Source organism: Protomyctophum parallelum (genome assembly GCF_964188405.1).
Source record: "Protomyctophum parallelum genome assembly, chromosome: 4".
Taxonomy (NCBI): Eukaryota; Metazoa; Chordata; class Actinopteri; order Myctophiformes; family Myctophidae; genus Protomyctophum; species Protomyctophum parallelum.
Window position 1 is genome coordinate 56,896,767 of NC_139700.1, and position 22,213 is coordinate 56,918,979.

Sequence of the window (22,213 nt, forward strand, 5' to 3'; positions counted from 1 at the left end):
TACTCAAAATGCCAGAGTTCATATTCTGGCAAGTGGACTACTTGTCTTAAACTGTACATATACTACTGTAGTCTACTTAAACTGTACATAATACTGTAGTCTAAAGTACTGCACACATACATCGTAATACTGTACGTGTTGTGATAGGACTTATTTCATATTAAACATATTAAACAGTAAAGAATGGTTGTATTGCTCAGGGTTTGAACCATCTAAAAACTATACCTACATTTAGTCAAAGTCAAAAAGCAAGTTCATAAACGTACAATATTTGTATAAAACATAACTTGTATAACTTAAAAAAAGAAAAGAAAAAATAACATTCTATTTAAAACAATTATAATAACTCAAATATTAGAGATAAATCCTAGAAGTCTGTCGGTGGAAACCTCAGACGTTCCAAAACTTTAACTTTACACCATTCTGATTCAAAAACAGCAGATCTACAAGCTCTAAATGCCTCTCCAGCTTGTAGATCTGCTATTTCTGTTGCTTCTGGTGTGACACTGTGTTGTAGGTCAGGACGTTAACCCATTCTGACCTGAGATCAGATTCACACGAGGTTTCCACATGGACACACACTGGTCTGATTAACCAATTCTGACCTGAGATCAGATTCTAAAAAATGTCAGTCGTTCTTCGATTTTTCAAAAAATAGCAGATCTACAAGCTCGTATCGCGCCACTCGGTGGCGCGATACGAGCTTGTAGATCTGCTATTTTTCAATAGCTAAAGCATAACATGAGGCTGACACCAAAACGGGTGCCCGGTCAGAATGGGTTAATGCACACAGAAAAACACAAATATGGAGATACGAGCAACGATATATGTGTATGGATATGATGACATCATAATTCATATTAATTAATATGGATATGATGATGACATAACATATACATTCATATTAATTAATATGGATATGATGATGACATAACATATACATTCATATTAATTAATAAGGATATGATGATGACGTAACATACACATTCATATTAATTAATATGGATATGATGATGACGTAACATACACATTCATATTAATTAATATGGATATGATGATGACGTAACATATACATTCATATTAATTAATATGGATATGATGATGACATAACATATATACATTCATATTAATTAATATGGATATGATGATGACATCATAATTCATATTAATTAATATGAATATGATGATGACGTAACATATACATTCATATTAATTAATATGGATATGATGATGACATAACATATACATTCATATTAATTAATATGGAGAAAAGTGTACATATGAGTTCCTTTGAGCTTTTGGTAAAAATAAATGACTCAAGAAATAATAATAATACCAATATTAACGTCAAACTAAACTGCAGGCGATGTTTTTCCACCGTTACATAAACTCAAACATAACGATTTAAAACCAATAAATATAAACTATGTACAAAAAAAAACATCTGCAGATTACAATGCATTCGTCAGTTAAAACCATCTGCAGATTACAATGCATCCGTCAGTTAAAACCAGTTAAAAACCATCTGCAGATTACAATGCATCCGTCAGTTAAAACCAGGAAGTTTAACCATCTGCAGATTACAATGCATCCGTCAGTTAAAACCAAGGACTGTCTAAAGAGGACAAGAAGCGAAGACCGTAAGGGCGCCGCCATGTTGCTCACATGGTGCTCCATGGAAGGAAAGAAACATGCGCAGTTGAGACCAAGGAAGCTGAACGAGGAAGTGATGGCTGCATAAAGCCCATTGCGCATGTTTCTTTCCTTCCATGGAGCACCATGTGAGCAACATGGCGGCGCCCTTACGGTCTCCGCGTCCCGTCCTCTTTAGACAGTCCTTGGTTAAAACCAGGAAGTTTAGGCACGAGTTTAAGAGGGGGGGGGGGGGGGGGGGTTGGTTGAACTGCATCCTGTCGAACCCTCTCACATCCTGTCGGAAACACTCGATGGATGTCACCTGATCTCCGTCGTCCAATCAGGTCTGTCTGTGGATCAGAACAGAACAATGTGAGAGTTGAAGCACCGAAGTCTGACGCTAGAGGGCGCTAAGTTCCATAGTCCCATCGTGTTACAGTAATAATAGCAGTGCTCTCAGTGCTCTCAGTCACAATCACTAGTTAATTAATGCAGAGATGAATAAACCAAATATGCCGACATGAAAAACTACATTTAATGAGCATGGAGCAGGGAACTCCACATCCTAAAGAAAGTGATCCTAAAGCACTGTGAACATGTAGGCTACTGATTTCTCTCAGTCTCATTATTTTTATTTGAATATATTTGATTTGATTGATTGAAGAATTGATTAGAAGTTTGCATAGAAAAAGTTTTACAAGGTCAAGACTCAGAGAGTAATGTAACTAGTTACTTTCTCCAGGGAGTAATAAAGTAATGTAAGGCATTACTTTTTTCAAAAGTAATATGTAATATGTAGTGCCTTACTTTTATGAGTAACGGACCCCAACTCTGATGTTTACAGATGTCCCATAGTGTTACAGTGATAATAGCAGTGTACAGTAACAGTGTACAGTACCTGTATATGTTTACAGATGTCCCATAGTGTTACAGTAATGATAACAGTGTACAGTAACAGTAACAGTACCTGTATATGTTTACAGATGTCCCATAGTGTTACAGTAATGATAACAGTGTACAGTAACAGTAACAGTACCTGTATATGTTTACAGATGTCCCATCGTGGCGACGTCGCTCAGACCAGGATGGTGGAGGAAGGACATCTGGTCTGAGAGCTTCTCCTCTTCTCTCCTCCTCAGACACGCTGCTTTGGGGTTCAGGTTCCTCTCTGAGAGACACACACACACACGCACGCACGCACGCACGCACGCACGCACGCACACACACACACACACACACACACACACACACACACACACACACACACACACACACACACACACACACACACACACACACACACACACACACGCGCACGCGCACGCGCACACGCACACGCACACGCACGCACACACACACACACACACGCACGCACGCACGCACGCGCACACACACGCACGCGCACGCACGCACGCACGCACGCACACACGCACACGCACACGCAGACGCACACGCACACGCACACATACACACGCACACGCACACACAGAGGTTCAGTGTTATGAGTCAACACACAAACACTGCGAGCTATTAGGAAGGCATAGGTGTGTTCCCACCATAGAGTATTAAAAGGATAGAGACTGATCTGGCGCGATGCTCCCCCCCCCCCTGCTCAGTGGCGTGAAGCACCCGGAAGGACCGTCTACTTTCGCCTTTTTTCGATTTGGGCACCACATTTTGGTGCCCAAATGCGGAAGTGCAACCGAGCGCTCAATGTTAAAGCCCAGATGCTGCACGGGGTTTCCTCCTCATGAATCCACGGGTCCGCCTGCAGTCCCTCCTCTTACCACTAGGGCCCGCCAGCGCTTCAACGTTGGAGCGCCTCACTGGCCCCTTGGTGCCCACGTACTAAAGAAGCTCTACCAGAACGGACAGAGCGTCTCTAGAACCGAATCCTCACCATCCATCTCATCCTCTTCCTTTATTAACCCATTCTGACCTGAGATCAGATTCATACGAGGTTTCCGCCGGACACACGCTGGTCTGACGAAACCATTCTGACCTGAGATCAGATTCTAAAAATGTCAGTCACTCTTCGATTTTTCAAAAATAGCAGACCTACAAGCTCATAGCGCGCCACTCGGTGGCGCGATACGAGCTTGTAGATCTGCTATTTTTCAATAGATAAAGCATAACATGATGCTGACACCAAAATGGGTGCAACTATGACCTGCTGTCAGAACGTCTCTAGAACAGAAACCTCACCTCTGACCTGCTGTCAGAACGTCTCCAGAACAGAAACCTCACCTCTGACCTGCTGTCAGAACGTCTCACCTCTGACCTGCTGTCAGAACGTCTCCAGAACAGAAACCTCACCTCTGACCTGCTGTCAGAACGTCTCCAGAACAGAACCCTCACCTCTGACCTGCTGTCAGAACGTCTCCAGAACAGAAACCTCACCTCTGACCTGCTGTCAGAACGTCTCCAGAACAGAACCCTCACCTCTGACCTGCTGTCAGAACGTCTCCAGAACAGAACCCTCACCTCTGACCTGCTGTCAGAACGTCTCTAGAACAGAAAGCTCACCTCTGACCTGCTGCTCCAGACTCATGATGACCCCGACGGCCTCGTGGAGGACCAGCAACTTGGTCTGCGGCTTCTCGCTCTGCAGGTGGGCCTGCACCATGTGACCCAGCTCCTTGAAGGCCTCGTTGATGTCTCTGACGCGCAGACGCTCGCGGGAGTTGTTGGCCATGCGGCGCTCGCGCTCCCGCTCCGCCTTCTGCTCCGGACTGAGGTCCTCGTCCTCATGGACGCTTCGATAATAATAATAATAAAACTTTATTTGTATATATAGCACCTTTCATGACATGAAATGCAGCTCAAAGTGCTTTACAGAACAATGGAGAATAAAAGAAGAGCAAGGCAACGACATTAAAAAACAAGCAGTAAAACAATACAGTGAGGACATGAATAACAAAAAAATAAAAGATCAATTAAAAGCAATGTTGTAGAAGTGGGTCTTGAGCTGAGCTTTAAAAATGTCTACAGAGGCTGCCTGACGAAGGTACAGTGGGAGCTTGTTCCATGCCGTCGGCCCGTAGAAGCAAAAAGCTGCTTCCCCGTATTTTTTTGTTACCATTTATTTAGGCAAAGCGAGCAGGCCAGCAGTGGAAGACCTTAGCGGGCGGTTTGGGACATATTTAGGCAAGCAGTCATGTAGGTAGGAAGGTTTGGGACATATTTAGCCAGGCAGTCATGTAGGTAGGAAGGTGCGAGACCATTGAGAGCTTTAGACAAGTAAAATAATTTTTAAATCAATCCTAAAAACAACCGGAAGCCAGTGCAGTGAAGCCAAAACTGGAGTAATATGTTCTCTCATCTTAGTTCTAGTTAAAACTCTGGCTGCTGCATTTTGGACAAGTTGTAATCTGTCAGTTGTTTTCTTAGGCAGCCCTGAAAAAAGTGCATTGCAGTAATCAAGCCGAGAAAAAACAAAGGCGTGGATTAGCGTTTTTGCATCGTCCAAGGACACATAGGCTCTGATTCGTGCAATATTTCTAAGGTGAAAAAAGGCAGTCTTGGTAACATGATTAATGTGTGAATTAAAATTAAATTCAGAATCAATAATAACCCCCAGGTTCTTTACTGTACTGTTACTTTCTACAGTCAGGTTGCCAAGTCTGCTTATTATTGATTCTTTCTGCTCACTAGAACCGATTATGAGAACTTCTGTCTTATCCTCATTTAGCTTGAGAAAGTTCTCACTCATCCAGCATTTCATGCTAGACCGACAGACAGGCAGGTCTATAGAGCACCGAAGTCCTGACGTAACTCGCTCATCCCGACGATTCCTCTGGTTCGCAGAAGTAATTTCTCTATGGAGAATAACATGGGGTGATCTTAATATCGTCTACTATAAGCGTTGTGGTCCAAAAATAAACAAGCTGTCTCGGCGTTATTGTCAGGGAGGTGTCTCTGTATCGTTTGCAACAGTCAGTCACTCATATATGATACAGTCTGCTTCTAGAGAAAATCTAACTAATTCAGTAGCAGTAACATTAGCGTTTTCTCTCAGTCAGTTGATTCTTCATATCCATATGAGTGAAGCGGCCGGGGTGACATGTTTATTTTTCAAACACAGTTGTTATATGAGGCGATCTAAAATCCCCCCTATGGGGATTTCAATGCAACTAAACAAATACATGAACCTGGGGACTGACGGCCTCTACTGAAACTAAACAAATACATGAACCTGGGGACTGACGCCCTCCACTGAAAGTGACGTCAGACTTCGGTGCTCTATTGTGTTTCCAATAGGAGGAAACACAGAGGATAGGATGCTCTACCAGTTTTTCTACAGTATATAAACACTGTGTTGTAATGTTTAACTCTACCTGCAGGGGGTGCTGGTGTGTCCCGGTCCAGACTCTCCTTCCTCGTCAGATCTATGCGAGTCAGAACTGTGACTGGTGTTCATGATGATGTCATCTCTGATGTCATCTCTGTCTCCTCCCACCTCCATCTTTACGTCTGTAAAGATGATTATTATTAGTGTGGCCAAAGGTTTGGTTGCCTCAGGTGTCTTACTGGGCATTATTACTAGGACTAGGGACTAGAATGGACTAGGAGGGACTAGAGACTAGGGACTAGGGATTAGGGACTAAGGACTAAGGACTAGAGACTAGGGACTAGGGACTAGTACCTGTTCTGTGGTGTCCAGCGTAGGGGTGGGTGGTGTGTGTTCTGCTCTAGAATGAGGAGAGGAGATGAGGAGAGATGAGGAGGAGAGAAGGTCAGTTCAGGTGAAGAGAAACATCTGTAAACCATCAATGGGCTACTGTACTGTACCGTACTGTACTGTACTGTACTGTACCATACCGTACCGTACCATACCGTACCGTACCGTACCGTACCGTACCGTACCGTACTGTACCGACCAATAATGTGTGATTTTCCTGTAAGTATTAACATCAGATGCAGCATGTTGTCATCAGTGATGTACGGTATAATAAAGCATATATAGTTACCACGGCCGCAGGGTGGCAGGGTGCCGACAGGGAGCTGGCAGAGCTGTGATAGGGGCCCAGAGCGGCCATGTGGGGCCCCTGGGGGCCCATGGGGGCCGTAGGGACCAGCATAGGGCCCAGTGGGGCGCCCAGTGAGGGCCCCACTGCGTGGTTCCTCAACACGTGGATCACATCGTCCAGTCTGTCCAGACGATCTTCCACCTGCGACTATAAACACAATGTATAGGCATATTGATTATTGCACAATTATGTACATATATATTGTATATATATATATATATATATTATGCATATTATGTTTACGAAGCAGGCATTTACCAGATGCTAAACAAGGGAAAGTGTTTTAGAGAAGGGAGAAGAGTCTGGGACGTGTGGAGCGTTGTCCAGGGTGTTTTAGAGAAGGGAGAAGAGTCTGGGACGTTTGGAGCGTTGTCCAGGGAGAAGGGAGAAGAGTCTGGGACGTGTGGAGCGTTGTCCAGGGTGTTTTAGAGAAGGGAGAAGAGTCTGGGACGTGTGGAGCGTTGTCCAGGGTGTTTTAGAGAAGGGAGAAGAGTCTGGGACGTGTGGAGCGTTGTCCAGGGTGTTTTAGAGAAGGAAGAAGAGTCGGGCCGTGTGGAGCGTTGTCCAGGGTGTTTTAGAGAAGGGAGAAGAGTCTGGGACGTGTGGAGCGTTGTCAAGGGTGTTTTAGAGAAGGGAGAAGAGTCTGGGACGTGTGGAGCGTTGTCCAGGGTGTTTTAGAGAAGGGAGAAGAGTCTGGGACGTGTGGAGCGTTGTCCAGGGTGTTTTAGAGAAGGGAGAAGAGTCTGGGACGTGTGGAGCGTTGTCCAGGGTGTTTTAGAGAAGGGAGAAGAGCCTGGGACGTGTGGAGCGTTGTCCAGGGTGTTTTAGAGAAGGGAGAAGAGTCTGGGACGTGTGGAGCGTTGTCCAGGGTGCTTTAGAGAAGGGAGAAGAGTCTGGGACATGTGGAGCGTTGTCCAGGGTGTTTTAGAGAAGGGAGGAGTGTGTACTATTATAGATGACAGTGTAATCTTACCATGGAGATGAGAGAGGACTCGTAGCTAGCAGAGACATCAGTCAGCATAGAGTTACGAGGCCACACACTGCTCGAACCTGCAGGACGAAACAAAACAACTGTGAAAAGTGACATTAAGTGACATTTTGAAGGCAAGACTTTTACTTCTGGTTTCGCTGCTTTTACTGCGTTATTACTTCAGTAAAAAACTACTGGACTTCCTCCAGCATTAAATTATATATTAAACTACCGGTGGTTTCAGATAAAGATAACAGGTTCAATTTAAAAAAAAAACAGGTTAAAGCTTAAATGATATTCAATAAATACCGGGGGTTTCAGATTAAATGATAGTTTTTTTTAATTCATTTTTTAGGTTTTTAGGTTTATTTATTTAGCATGTAGTACAAAAAGACAATAACGTATCAAAGAACAAAAATACAATGCAAGGAAGGGAAGAAGCCAGAAGGCTTATTTGGAATCCTTTCCTGTAGGAAGAGGTCATTGGTTTAAAAGTTCATAAAGAACAGTACATAAGTCTACAAGTTGGCAAAGGGGGGCAGCTATGCAGTAAAGACTGCACAAAAAACAGAAATAAACAAATAGATTAAATAAATACCAGATTAAATGATAGATTAAATAAATACCAGAATAAATGATAGATTAAATAAATACCAGAATAAATGATAGATTAAATAAATACCAGATTAAATAAATACCAGAATAAATGATAGATTAAATAAATAGCAGAATAAATGATAGATTAAATAAATACCAGAATAAATGATAGATTAAATAAATACCAGATTAAATAAATACCAGAATAAATGATAGATTAAATAAATACCAGATTAAATGATAGATTAAATAAATACCAGAATAAATGATAGATTAAATAAATACCAGATTAAATGATAGATTAAATAAATACCAGAATAAATGATAGATTAAATAAATACCAGATTAAATGATAGATTAAATAAATACCAGAATAAATGATAGATTAAATAAATACCAGATTAAATGATAGATTAAATAAATACCAGAATAAATGATAGATTAAATAAATACCAGAATAAATGATAGATTAAATAAATACCAGAATAAATGATAGATTAAATAAATACCAGATTAAATAAATACCAGATTAAATGATAGATTAAATAAATACCTGAGGTTTCGGCGCTCAGTGGAGACGGAGATCTGACTGGAGTTACTGATGAATTACTGGAGTGGTCTGGAGAATAGATCTGGACAACATAGAGATACAACACAGTGAACTGGAGATTAGATCTGGACAACATAGAGATGCAACACAGTGAACCGGAGAATAGATCTGGACAACATAGAGATACAACACAGTGAACCGGAGAATAGATCTGGACAACATAGAGATATTTAGAGAATAGATCTGGACAACATAGAGATACAACACAGTGAACTGGAGAATAGATCTGGACAACATAGAGATACAACACAGTGAACTGGAGAATAGATCTGGACAACATAGAGATGCAACACAGTGAACCGGAGATTAGATCTGGACAACATAGAGATACAACACAGTGAACTGGAGAATAGTGAGTGAGGATGGCCTCACTCACTGACTTATGTAAGGAATGAGTGCATTGGCCCTTTATCTGAAGGAAGCCTGATCTAACCACTCTTAGATTTTCTCCAGTTTATCCCTGAGTTTAAGTTTACCCTATTGTTTTAGGATTAGTTTATTTAGCCTTATTGGGCTTTGTTTAGGGTTAATTCACCCCATGGCTCCTCAATTAGCCAGTGGCAGGTTTTATGACTAGCTCGTGGCTTCCTGTGAGGTTTAGGTTTAGCGTTGGGATTTAGGTTTACGTATTTGGTCTATTCTTTAAAACTAGATATATTTTTTTTGTTATTTGAGTTTTTACTGTTTCAAAAAAAAAAAAGAAAAAAGAAAAACCCAGGCTCTTCTAATTAACATTTATATTTCAAGGTGCATCCTGTCATGAGTTTCTCTTTTGTTTCCTGGGCCCGGTGTCTAATGGCCCATTGGGTGTCAGTGACACCTCTTGCTTCGTGTCCCAGGTTGGCTTGGTGTGGAATGTGCTAATTTGTCCCCTATATTCAGAGTCTGATTTCCATTGATTGTTGGCTGTGTTTAGCATGTATATGGCTGTGGAGTTTTGGTACAAAATAAAAACAACTTGTCTAATATGTTGGCATGTTTAAACCTCCAGGAAAATCCGTGTTGAGGTTCTTGATCCATTGTTTTTCATTAAAACGTCTTTGTCCTACTGTCCAGTTGGGATTGTGTTGAAGTCCAGGTATACTTTTAGAGCTTCAATGCCGTGTGCCATGTAATGTTGAACAATCCTTGTTGTCTTTTTTGCATTGTTAATATTGTATCTGTGTTGTCTCAGCCTTGTAGCTATTGTTTTACTCGTTTCTCCAGCATATTGTAAGCCACATTTTTCACATGTGATTAAATAAACACAGTTGCTGGTGCTGGCTGTTATCTGTTTTTTAATCTCCAACATGCGTTTTGTAGTTCTATTTTTAACTATTTGTTTGGGTTTGAAGTATTCTGGTCTCTGGCGTGCTGGTGTGTTGAATCCTTTTAGCTTGCTGTGTACCAGATAGTCTTTAAGATTTTTGTTTATTCTGTAGGCTGAGTTTCGCGATTATTTTTGTTTTGGCAGAAGAAAAAAAAAACTAACAATAAAGGACCAAGTCCTTTCAGGCTGTCTGGAGAGAAGGAGTCTCCTGAGGTTTGAATCTCAGTAAGTGATGCTGAGAGGTGGCTCACCATCAGGTGGGATGAGATGTTGATCCATCATTTCTTGATCTTTCTGCTGTTCCTTCGTCTGGAATGTGGTCTCGGTTGTTGTTGTCGTCTGTTGTCGTTGGTTGCCATGGCTGCCAGTTCCCACCTGATGTCGTGTGGGAGTTCTGATTGGTCCAGGGCGTACTGAATAACTTCTAGCTTACATAACATCTTAAGACAAGGACTGAAGTCTAAGATGAACAGCTCATCAGAGATAGTGTGAACTCCTTTCCTTCCTCCAAAGAGGATGATACGATCTCCCACAATGCAACAGCACATACCATGCATTGGACATGGTCCTTTCCCCTTGGGCTCAACCTTCTTCCAGGAGAAGGTCTCTGGACTGAATTTCCACACATCATTGATGTTCTGGTTAGCGTTCCAGCCACCAAATATGTACAGCTCTCCATTGTAGGTAAATGCTGAATGACACCAGCGTCCTTCTGGTAGAAGTTGTGCAGAAGGTGTGTCCAGCCAGACGTTTGTCTCTGTGTCAAACACTCTGATGGTGTTGTAGACCCCTGCATGGGACCCTCTCCCGCCCCCGAATACAAACATCTTGGTACCAATGATGGTAGCAGAGTGAGCTGATGAATCAGGAGGTGGAGTTCCTCTGGTGTTAATTAAAGACCAGACCATTGTGCTGGTGTCCAACTTGTACATGTCATTAGTGCATTCAAGCAGCTTGGTGTCTCCTCCATGGATAAACATGACCTTCTCCAACACACAGGCTGAGTGGAAGCTCCTCTCCTCTGGAACAGTCCCAGAAACCCTGGGTTGGAACCATCTGTGGGAGTCAACATCAAATGCATAAAGCACATTGCAGTAAGGCTCCCCTCCCCAGATGTAGACTGTATCTTCAACCAACACAGCTGTGTGGCCGAAGCGCATGGATGGAACCTCAAGGTCACCGTCTCCTCTTCCAGGTTCCACTGGAGGTAACTTCTTCCAGCATAAAGACACTGTATTGAAGACATGGACATCCATCTGTTCCATGTTGTTGAAGGTCCCTCCATCACCGTAGCCTCCAAAGGAATACAGTTTGTTCCTCACTGCTACAGCAGCATGATAGACTCGCTTTGGTCCTCCTGCTTTGGAAACGGTCCAAGACAACATCTGTCTGTCTGTCTGTCTGTCTGTCTGTCTGTCTGTCTGTCTGTCTGTCTGTCTGTCTGTCTGTCTGTCTGTCTGTCTGTCTGTCTGTCTGTCTGTCTGTCTGTCTGTCTGTCTGTCTGTCTGTCTGTCTGTCTCTCTCTCTCTTCTCTCTCGACGTCTACAGTCATTTTCAACACGGTGCATCATCTTATATCTTCTGGTGTGACATCACACGAGACACAAACTGTTGCCATGCACGCCTTAACGACGCCAATTAGTGCAGCTGTTCTTCATCTGCACCCTTTGAACTCTATTGCTATATTTATTACTTCATTGCGGCTACCTTGGGGTCTATGGATCTATGGGTGTATGGATCTATGGATCTATGGGTCTTCCACACGCTACAGGGTTCCCTAACACTGAGCTGTGTTGTATTCTGATGCTGTGTGTGTGTGTGTGTGTGTGTGTGTGTGTGTGTGTGTGTGTGTGTGTGTGTGTGTGTGTGTGTGTGTGTGTGTGTGTGTGTGTGTGTGTGCTCGTACGTGCGTGCGCGGAATGTGCTCCAGCTGGCTGGCTGAGCACGGAATGTGATGTATGATGATAACAGTGCCGCCCACGTCACGCGGGTGTGATATTTTTCTCCATATCGCTGTGTGAGAGACAGTCCACTGAGCAACTCAAAGTGAGGCTGAATGACAAGCATTTTGCATTCTGGCTCTTTGAGGGGAGCTAGCGCCCCCTATGGCCAGCTTGGTCTGTTTGTGTGTTCGAGGTTAGGGTTAGGGTTACTTATGGTAGTTCATACTTACAGAAGCCAGAGCTTTGCCCAAAGCGTCACCGGTCTGTGAGGTTCCCGATTGGCTGGCCTGGTTCCCTGAGCCTGAAAAGCACACCCCTTATGATCACATGACTGGAGTTATCTCTATGTTACTGACCACAATACTGGAGTTATCTGTTACTGACCACAATACTGGAGTTATCTGTTAATGACCTCAATACTGGACTTATCTGTTAATGACCACAATACTGGAGTTATCTGTTAATGACCTCAATACTGGAGTTATCTGTTAATGACCACAATACTGGAGTTATCTGTTAATGACCTCAATACTGGAGTTATCTGTTAATGACCACAATACTGGAGTTATCTGTTACTGACCACAATACTGGAGTTATCTGTTAATGACCTCAATACTGGACTTATCTGTTAATGACCACAATACTGGAGTTATCTGTTAATGACCTCAATACTGGAGTTATCTGTTAATGACCACAATACTGGAGTTATCTGTTAATGACCTCAATACTGGAGTTATCTGTTAATGACCACAATACTGGAGTTATCTGTTAATGACCTCAATATTGGACTTATCCGTTACTGACCTCAATACTGGACCACAAATGAATGCTATATATTGGACTGATTACAGATCTGATCTGATCTGATCACAATGGAAAGGAGCTGTAAGATTAGTGATTTATCCTGATCACGGTGGTCATGTTTGTTATACAGTCTAAGATGTGCTGTATGTCAATATGATTTAACCCATTCTGACCGGGCACCCATTTTGGTGTCAGCATCATGTTATGCTTTAAGCTATTTAAAAATAGCAGATCTACAAGCTCGTATCGCGCCACCGAGTGGCGCGATACGAGCTTGTAGGTCTGCTATTTTTTGAAAAATCGAAGAACGACTGACATTTTTTTAAAATCTGATCTCAGGTCAGAATGGGTTTAATCAGACCAGTGTGTGTCCGGCGGAAACCTCGTATATGAATCTGATCTCAGGTCAGAATGGGTTAATATCACGATCAATACAGACACTGTCTGTCTGTCTGTCTGTCTGTCTGACCTGTACAGTGGTCCGTGGCGTTGCTGGAGGTCGTGGAGGTCGTGCAGGGTGAAGGTGAAGGTGAAACCACGTCGGTGCTGCGATGGAACGTGGCCATCGGTGGAAGAACTCTGTTGACGTCTGGAGACGGAGAGTTATAGTCCTGCAGACACAATGTCATGAATAAAGAATGTAAAATACACCATGAGGTCCTTATAGTCCCTAATCCCTAGTCCCTAAAGACTAAATACACCATGAGGTCCTTAGTCCCTAATCCCTAGTCCCTAAAGACTAAATACACCATGAGGTCCTTAGTCCCTAATCCCTAGTCCCTAAAGACTAAATACACCATGAGGTCCTTAGTCCCTAATCCCTAGTCCCTAAAGACTAAATACACCATGAGGTCCTTAATGTCCCTAATCCCTAGTCCCTAAAGACTAAATACACCATGAGGTCCTTAGTCCCTAATCCCTAGTCCCTAAAGACTAAATACACCATGAGGTCCTTTAGTCCCTAATCCCTAGTCCCTAAAGACTAAATACACCATGAGGTCCTTAGTCCCTAATCCCTAGTCCCTAAAGACTAAATACACCATGAGGTCCTTAGTCCCTAATCCCTAGTCCCTAAAGACTAAATACACCATGAGGTCCTTAATGTCCCTAATCCCTAGTCCCTAAAGACTAAATACACCATGAGGTCCTTAGTCCCTAATCCCTAGTCCCTAAAGACTAAATACACCATGAGGTCCTTAGTCCCTAATCCCTAGTCCCTAAAGACTAAATACACCATGAGGTCCTTAATAGTCCCTAATCCCTAGTCCCTAAAGACTAAAAAACACCATGAGGTCCTTAGTCCCTAATCCCTAGTCCCTAAAGACTAAATACACCATGAGGTCCTTAGTCCCTAATCCCTAGTCCCTAAAGACTAAATACACCATGAGGTCCTTATAGTCCCTAATCCCTAGTCCCTAAAGACTAAATACACCATGAGGTCCTTATAGTCCCTAATCCCTAGTCCCTAAAGACTAAATACACCATGAGGTCCTTATAGTCCCTAATCCCTAGTCCCTAAAGACTAAATACACCATGAGGTCCTTAGTCCCTAATCCCTAGTCCCTAAAGACTAAATACACCATGAGGTCCTTAGTCCCTAATCCCTAGTCCCTAAAGACTAAATACACCATGAGGTCCTTATAGTCCCTAATCCCTAGTCCCTAAAGACTAAATACACCATGAGGTCCTTATAGTCCCTAATCCCTAGTCCCTAAAGACGAAATACACCATGAGGTCCTTAGTCCCTAATCCCTAGTCCCTAAAGACTAAATACACCATGAGGTCCTAATAGTCCCTAATCCCTAGTCCCTAAAGACTAAATACACCATGAGGTCCTTTAGTCCCTAATCCCTAGTCCCTAAAGACTAAATACACCATGAGGTCCTTAGTCCCTAATCCCTAGTCCCTAAAGACTAAATACACCATGAGGTCCTTAGTCCCTAATCCCTAGTCCCTAAAGACTAAATACACCATGAGGTCCTTATAGTCCCTAATCCCTAGTCCCTAAAGACTAAATACACCATGAGGTCCTTAGTCCCTAATCCCTAGTCCCTAAAGACTAAATACACCATGAGGTCCTTAATGTCCCTAATCCCTAATCCCTAAAGACTAAATACACCATGAGGTCCTTAGTCCCTAATCCCTAGTCCCTAAAGACTAAATACACCATGAGGTCCTTAATAGTCCCTAATCCCTAGTCCCTAAAGACTAAATACACCATGAGGTCCTTAATAGTCCCTAATCCCTAGTCCCTAAAGACTAAATACACCATGAGGTCCTTATAGTCCCTAATCCCTAGTCCCTAAAGACTAAATACACCATGAGGTCCTTAGTCCCTAATCCCTAGTCCCTAAAGACTAAATACACCATGAGGTCCTTATAGTCCCTAATCCCTAGTCCCTAAAGACTAAATACACCATGAGGTCCTTAGTCCCTAATCCCTAGTCCCTAAAGACTAAATACACCATGAGGTCCTTAATAGTCCCTAATCCCTAGTCCCTAAAGACTAAATACACCATGAGGTCCTTATAGTCCCTAATCCCTAGTCCCTAAAGACTAAATACACCATGAGGTCCTTTAGTCCCTAATCCCTAGTCCCTAAAGACTAAATACACCATGAGGTCCTTAGTCCCTAATCCCTAGTCCCTAAAGACTAAATACACCATGAGGTCCTTAGTCCCTAATCCCTAGTCCCTAAAGACTAAATACACCATGAGGTCCTTTAGTCCCTAATCCCTAGTCCCTAAAGACTAAATACACCATGAGGTCCTTAGTCCCTAATCCCTAGTCCCTAAAGACTAAATACACCATGAGGTCCTTAATGTCCCTAATCCCTAGTCCCTAAAGACTAAATACACCATGAGGTCCTTATAGTCCCTAATCCCTAGTCCCTAAAGACTAAATACACCATGAGGTCCTTAGTCCCTAATCCCTAGTCCCTAAAGACTAAATACACCATGAGGTCCTTAGTCCCTAATCCCTAGTCCCTAAAGACTAAATACACCATGAGGTCCTTAATAGTCCCTAATCCCTAGTCCCTAAAGACTAAATACACCATGAGGTCCTTAGTCCCTAATCCCTAGTCCCTAAAGACTAAATACACCATGAGGTCCTTATAGTCCCTAATCCCTAGTCCCTAAAGACTAAATACACCATGAGGTCCTTATAGTCCCTAATCCCTAGTCCCTAAAGACTAAATACACCATGAGGTCCTTAATGTCCCTAATCCCTAGTCCCTAAAGACTAAATACACCATGAGGTCCTTATAGTCCCTAATCCCTAGTCCCTAAAGACTAAATACACCATGAGGTCCTTATAGTCCCTAATCCCTAGTCCCTAAAGACTAAATACACCATGAGGTCCTTAATGTCCCTAATCCCTAGTCCCTAAAGACTAAATACACCATGAGGTCCTTATAGTCCCTAATCCCTAGTCCCTAAAGACTAAATACACCATGAGGTCCTTATAGTCCCTAATCCCTAGTCCCTAAAGACTAAATACACCATGAGGTCCTTAGTCCCTAATCCCTAGTCCCTAAAGACTAAATACACCATGAGGTCCTTTAGTCCCTAATCCCTAGTCCCTAAAGACTAAATACACCATGAGGTCCTTAGTCCCTAATCCCTAGTCCCTAAAGACTAAATACACCATGAGGTCCTTATAGTCCCTAATCCCTAGTCCCTAAAGACTAAATACACCATGAGGTCCTTAGTCCCTAATCCCTAGTCCCTAAAGACTAAATACACCATGAGGTCCTTAGTCCCTAATCCCTAGTCCCTAAAGACTAAATACACCATGAGGTCCTTTAGTCCCTAATCCCTAGTCCCTAAAGACTAAATACACCATGAGGTCCTTAGTCCCTAATCCCTAGTCCCTAAAGACTAAATACACCATGAGGTCCTTAATAGTCCCTAATCCCTAGTCCCTAAAGACTAAATACACCATGAGGTCCTTAGTCCCTAATCCCTAGTCCCTAAAGACTAAATACACCATGAGGTCCTTAGTCCCTAATCCCTAGTCCCTAAAGACTAAATACACCATGAGGTCCTTAGTCCCTAATCCCTAGTCCCTAAAGACTAAATACACCATGAGGTCCTTAATAGTCCCTAATCCCTAGTCCCTAAAGACTAAATACACCATGAGGTCCTTAGTCCCTAATCCCTAGTCCCTAAAGACTAAATACACCATGAGGTCCTTATAGTCCCTAATCCCTAGTCCCTAAAGACTAAATACACCATGAGGTCCTTAGTCCCTAATCCCTAGTCCCTAAAGACTAAATACACCATGAGGTCCTTAGTCCCTAATCCCTAGTCCCTAAAGACTAAATACACCATGAGGTCCTTAGTCCCTAATCCCTAGTCCCTAAAGACTAAATACACCATGAGGTCCTTAATGTCCCTAATCCCTAGTCCCTAAAGACTAAATACACCATGAGGTCCTTAGTCCCTAATCCCTAGTCCCTAAAGACTAAATACACCATGAGGTCCTTATAGTCCCTAATCCCTAGTCCCTAAAGACTAAATACACCATGAGGTCCTTATAGTCCCTAATCCCTAGTCCCTAAAGACTAAATACACCATGAGGTCCTTAATAGTCCCTAATCCCTAGTCCCTAAAGACTAAATACACCATGAGGTCCTTAATAGTCCCTAATCCCTAGTCCCTAAAGACTAAATACACCATGAGGTCCTTATAGTCCCTAATCCCTAGTCCCTAAAGACTAAATACACCATGAGGTCCTTAGTCCCTAATCCCTAGTCCCTAAAGACTAAATACACCATGAGGTCCTTATAGTCCCTAATCCCTAGTCCCTAAAGACTAAATACACCATGAGGTCCTTAGTCCCTAATCCCTAGTCCCTAAAGACTAAATACACCATGAGGTCCTTAGTCCCTAATCCCTAGTCCCTAAAGACTAAATACACCATGAGGTCCTTAGTCCCTAATCCCTAGTCCCTAAAGACTAAATACACCATGAGGTCCTTAGTCCCTAATCCCTAGTCCCTAAAGACTAAATACACCATGAGGTCCTTAGTCCCTAATCCCTAGTCCCTAAAGACTAAATACACCATGAGGTCCTTAGTCCCTAATCCCTAGTCCCTAAAGACTAAATACACCATGAGGTCCCTAGTCCCTAATCCCTAGTCCCTAAAGACTAAATACACCATGAGGTCCTTAGTCCCTAATCCCTAGTCCCTAAAGACTAAATACACCATGAGGTCCTTAGTCCCTAATCCCTAGTCCCTAAAGACTAAATACACCATGAGGTCCTTAGTCCCTAATCCCTAGTCCCTAAAGACTAAATACACCATGAGGTCCTTAGTCCCTAATCCCTAGTCCCTAAAGACTAAATACACCATGAGGTCCTTAATAGTCCCTAATCCCTAGTCCCTAAAGACTAAATACACCATGAGGTCCTTAGTCCCTAATCCCTAGTCCCTAAAGACTAAATACACCATGAGGTCCTTAGTCCCTAATCCCTAGTCCCTAAAGACTAAATACACCATGAGGTCCTTATAGTCCCTAATCCCTAGTCCCTAAAGACTAAATACACCATGAGGTCCTTTTAGTCCCTAATCCCTAGTCCCTAAAGACTAAATACACCATGAGGTCCTTATAGTCCCTAATCCCTAGTCCCTAAAGACAACCACTATAGACTCCTATACTAGTATCACCAACCGGCCAACACAACACACACAGCATGTTGTCATTGTAACATCCGGTTACGGATATTTGGATCCCACTGGGAGGAGACCCCGGGGAAGACCAAGGCGCGGTCGGGGGTCCCAGCGGGGTCTAAATTCTGACAGGGCACCCATTTTGGTGTCGGCATCATGTTATGCTTTAGCTATTGAAAAATAGCAGACCTACAAGCTCATATCACGCCACCGAGTGGCGCGATACGAGCTTGTAGGTCTGCCATTTTTTGAAAAATCGAAGAACGACTGACATTTCTAGAATCTGATCTCAGGTCAGAATGGGTTCATCAGACCAGTGTGTGTCCAGTGGAAACCTCGTATGAATCTGATCTCAGGTCAGAATGGGTTAAAGGGTCTATAGGAGCGTCTGTAGGAGGGTCAACATGTGGTCAGGGTCCCAGGAGGGTCTTACCAGTTGTGTTGTGGACAGCAGGTTGCTGTAGCTTCCTGGACCCTCGTATCTCTGCTGGCTCAGCTCGTTGGCCATGTTCCACATGTCAGGAGATCTGTTATCTGATACATAAATACAACATGTTCCACATGTCAGGAGATCTGTTATCTGATATATAAATACAACATGTTCCACATGTCAGGAGATCTGTTATCTGATACATAAATACAACATGTTCCACATGTCAGGAGATCTGTTATCTGATACATAAATACAACATGTTCCACATGTCAGGAGATCTGTTATCTGATACATAAATACAACATGTTCCACATGTCAGGAGATCTGTTATCTGATATATAAATACATGTTCCACATGTCAGGAGATCTGTTATCTGATACATAAATACAACATGTTCCACATGTCAGGAGATCTGTTATCTGATACATAAATACAACATGTTCCACATGTCAGGAGATCTGTTATCTGATATATAAATACAACATGTTCCACATGTCAGGAGATCTGTTATCTGATATATAAATACATGTTCCACATGTCAGGAGATCTGTTATCTGATACATTAATACATGTTCCACATGTCAGGAGATCTGTTATCTGATACATAAATACATGTTCCACATGTCAGGAGATCTGTTATCTGATTTATAAATACAACATGTTCCACATGTCAGGAGATCTGTTATCTGATACATAAATACAACATGTTCCACATGTCAGGAGATCTGTTATCTGATATATAAATACAACATGTTCCACATGTCAGGAGATCTGTTATCTGATACATAAATACAACATGTTCCACATGTCAGGAGATCTGTTATCTGATACATAAATACATGTTCCACATGTCAGGAGATCTGTTATCTGATACATAAATACAACATGTTCCACATGTCAGGAGATCTGTTATCTGATATATATAAGCCAATCAGAAGGAAGGAACCACAGGGGGCGCTGTACTCACCGTAGAATGTGCGAACCTTCATGGTGGCGTGCTGGTGGGCGGAGTTCTGGTTGATGATGTCATTGTTATTCATAGACTGCCCGTAATCCTAAAAATAAAATAATAATAATAATAATAATAAAACTTTATTTGTATATATAGCACCTTTCATGACATGAAATGCAGCTCAAAGTGCTTTACAGAACAATGGAGAATAAAAAAGAAAAGCAAGGCAATGACATTAAAAAACAAGCAGTAATGCAGTACAGTGAGGACATGAATAACAAAAAATAAAAGATCAATTAAAAACAATGTTGTAGAAGTGGGTCTTGAGCTGTGCTTTAAAAATGTCTACAGAGGCTGCCTGACGAAGGTACAGTGAGAGTTTGTTCCATGCCGACGGCCCGTAGAAGCAAAAAGCTGCTTCCCCGTATTCTTTTGTTGCCATTTTTTTAGGCAAAGCGAGCAGGCCGGCGGTGGAAGACCTTAGGGGGCGGTTTGGGACATATTTAGGCAGGCAGTCATGTAGGTAGGAAGGTGCGAGACCATTGAGAGCTTTATACACAAGTAAAATAATTTTAAAATCAATCCTAAAGACAACCGGAAGCCAGTTGACATGAATTAACGTTATTATTAATTTACAATGTAGGCGTTCATCAGACGCTCTTAATCCAGAGAGATTTATGCATAGCAATAGAAATAGGTATCGCTCGCCTTGCTTGGCTGTCCCCAGAACAGAGACAGAACCAACAAATAAACACATATCATAAATATCAGTATTAAATATAAAGGACACTCTGATACAAATACATCATAAAACACATTGATTAATTTACATATTTATGTAAATGAACTCTGAGTGATTCTCAACCAAATGTGCTCAAACACTCTACATTGCACCTGCCCCCCAAACAAACAAACACACACACACACACACACACACACACACACACACACACACACACACACACACACACACACACACACACACACACACACACACACACACACACACACACACACACACACACACACACACACACACACACACACACGCACGCACACACACACACACACACACACACACACACACACACACACACACACACGGCTTTGAAGTGCTGCTCTGTTCATTGTCATCGTCATGGATGTCGGTTTCCTGGACAACACGTTCTGAAAAGCAGCGATTTATTACAACTCTCTGGAGCATGAGCGCACACGCACACACACACGCACGCACGCACGCACGCACGCACACACGCACGCACACACACACGCACACATGCACACACGCACACATGCACACACGCACGCACACACCATGGTGACCCACGGCCGCTAGGCGGGGCCAAGGCAGAAGCCCCCCCCATTGAGGGGGCAGAGACCCAGAGCCATCTAATAGAAGAGTTAGGACATTGAGGGGGCAGAGACCCAGAGCCGTCTAATAGAAGAGTTAGGACATTGAGGGGCAGAAACCCAGAGCCATCTAATAGAAGAGTTAGGACATTGAGGGGGCAGAGACCCAGAGCCGTCTAATAGAAGAGTTAGGACATTGAGGGGGCAGAAACCCAGAGCCATCTAATAGAAGAGTTAGGACATTGAGGGGGCAGAAACCCAGAGCCATCTAATAGAAGAGTTAGGACATTGAGGGGGCAGAAACCCAGAGCCGTCTAATAGAAGAGTTAGGACATTGAGGGGGCAGAAACCCAGAGCCATCTAATAGAAGAGTTAGGACATTGAGGGGGCAGAAACCCAGAGCCGTCTAATAGAAGAGTTAGGACATTGAGGGGGCAGAAACCCAGAGCCATCTAATAGAAGAGTTAGGACATTGAGGGGGCAGAAACCCAGAGCCGTCTAATAGAAGAGTTAGGACATTGAGGGGGCAGAAACCCAGAGCCATCTAATAGAAGAGTTAGGACATTGAGGGGGCAGAAACCCAGAGCCGTCTAATAGAAGAGTTAGGACATTGAGGGGGCAGAAACCCAGAGCCATCTAATAGAAGAGTTAGGACATTGAGGGGGCAGAAACCCAGAGCCGTCTAATAGAAGAGTTAGGACATTGAGGGGGCAGAAACCCAGAGCCATCTAATAGAAGAGTTAGGACATTGAGGGGGCAGAAACCCAGAGCCGTCTAATAGAAGAGTTAGGACATTGAGGGGGCAGAAACCCAGAGCCATCTAATAGAAGAGTTAGGACATTGAGGGGGCAGAAACCCAGAGCCGTCTAATAGAAGAGTTAGGACATTGAGGGGGCAGAAACC

The 22,213-nt window shown here is 43.0% G+C and overlaps 1 protein-coding gene across 1 annotated transcript; it reads right to left on the reverse strand.

Moving 5' to 3' along the window:
• Positions 1-1,546: 1,546 nt before the first annotated feature.
• On the reverse strand, positions 1,547-20,048 carry LOC310857299 (transcription factor 12-like; the record flags this gene model as incomplete). The annotated part of the gene is made up of 13 exons (XM_083762912.1): positions 1,547-1,573; positions 1,866-1,985; positions 2,672-2,803; positions 4,162-4,391; positions 5,973-6,108; positions 6,281-6,326; positions 6,606-6,812; positions 7,639-7,715; positions 8,786-8,864; positions 12,325-12,395; positions 13,368-13,509; positions 19,008-19,108; positions 19,976-20,048. The coding sequence occupies 11 exons, from the start codon at positions 20,046-20,048 to the stop codon at positions 2,682-2,684; spliced, it is 1,284 nt and encodes a 427-aa protein (XP_083619038.1). The 3' UTR covers positions 1,547-1,573; positions 1,866-1,985; positions 2,672-2,681.
• Positions 20,049-22,213: the final 2,165 nt, after the last annotated feature.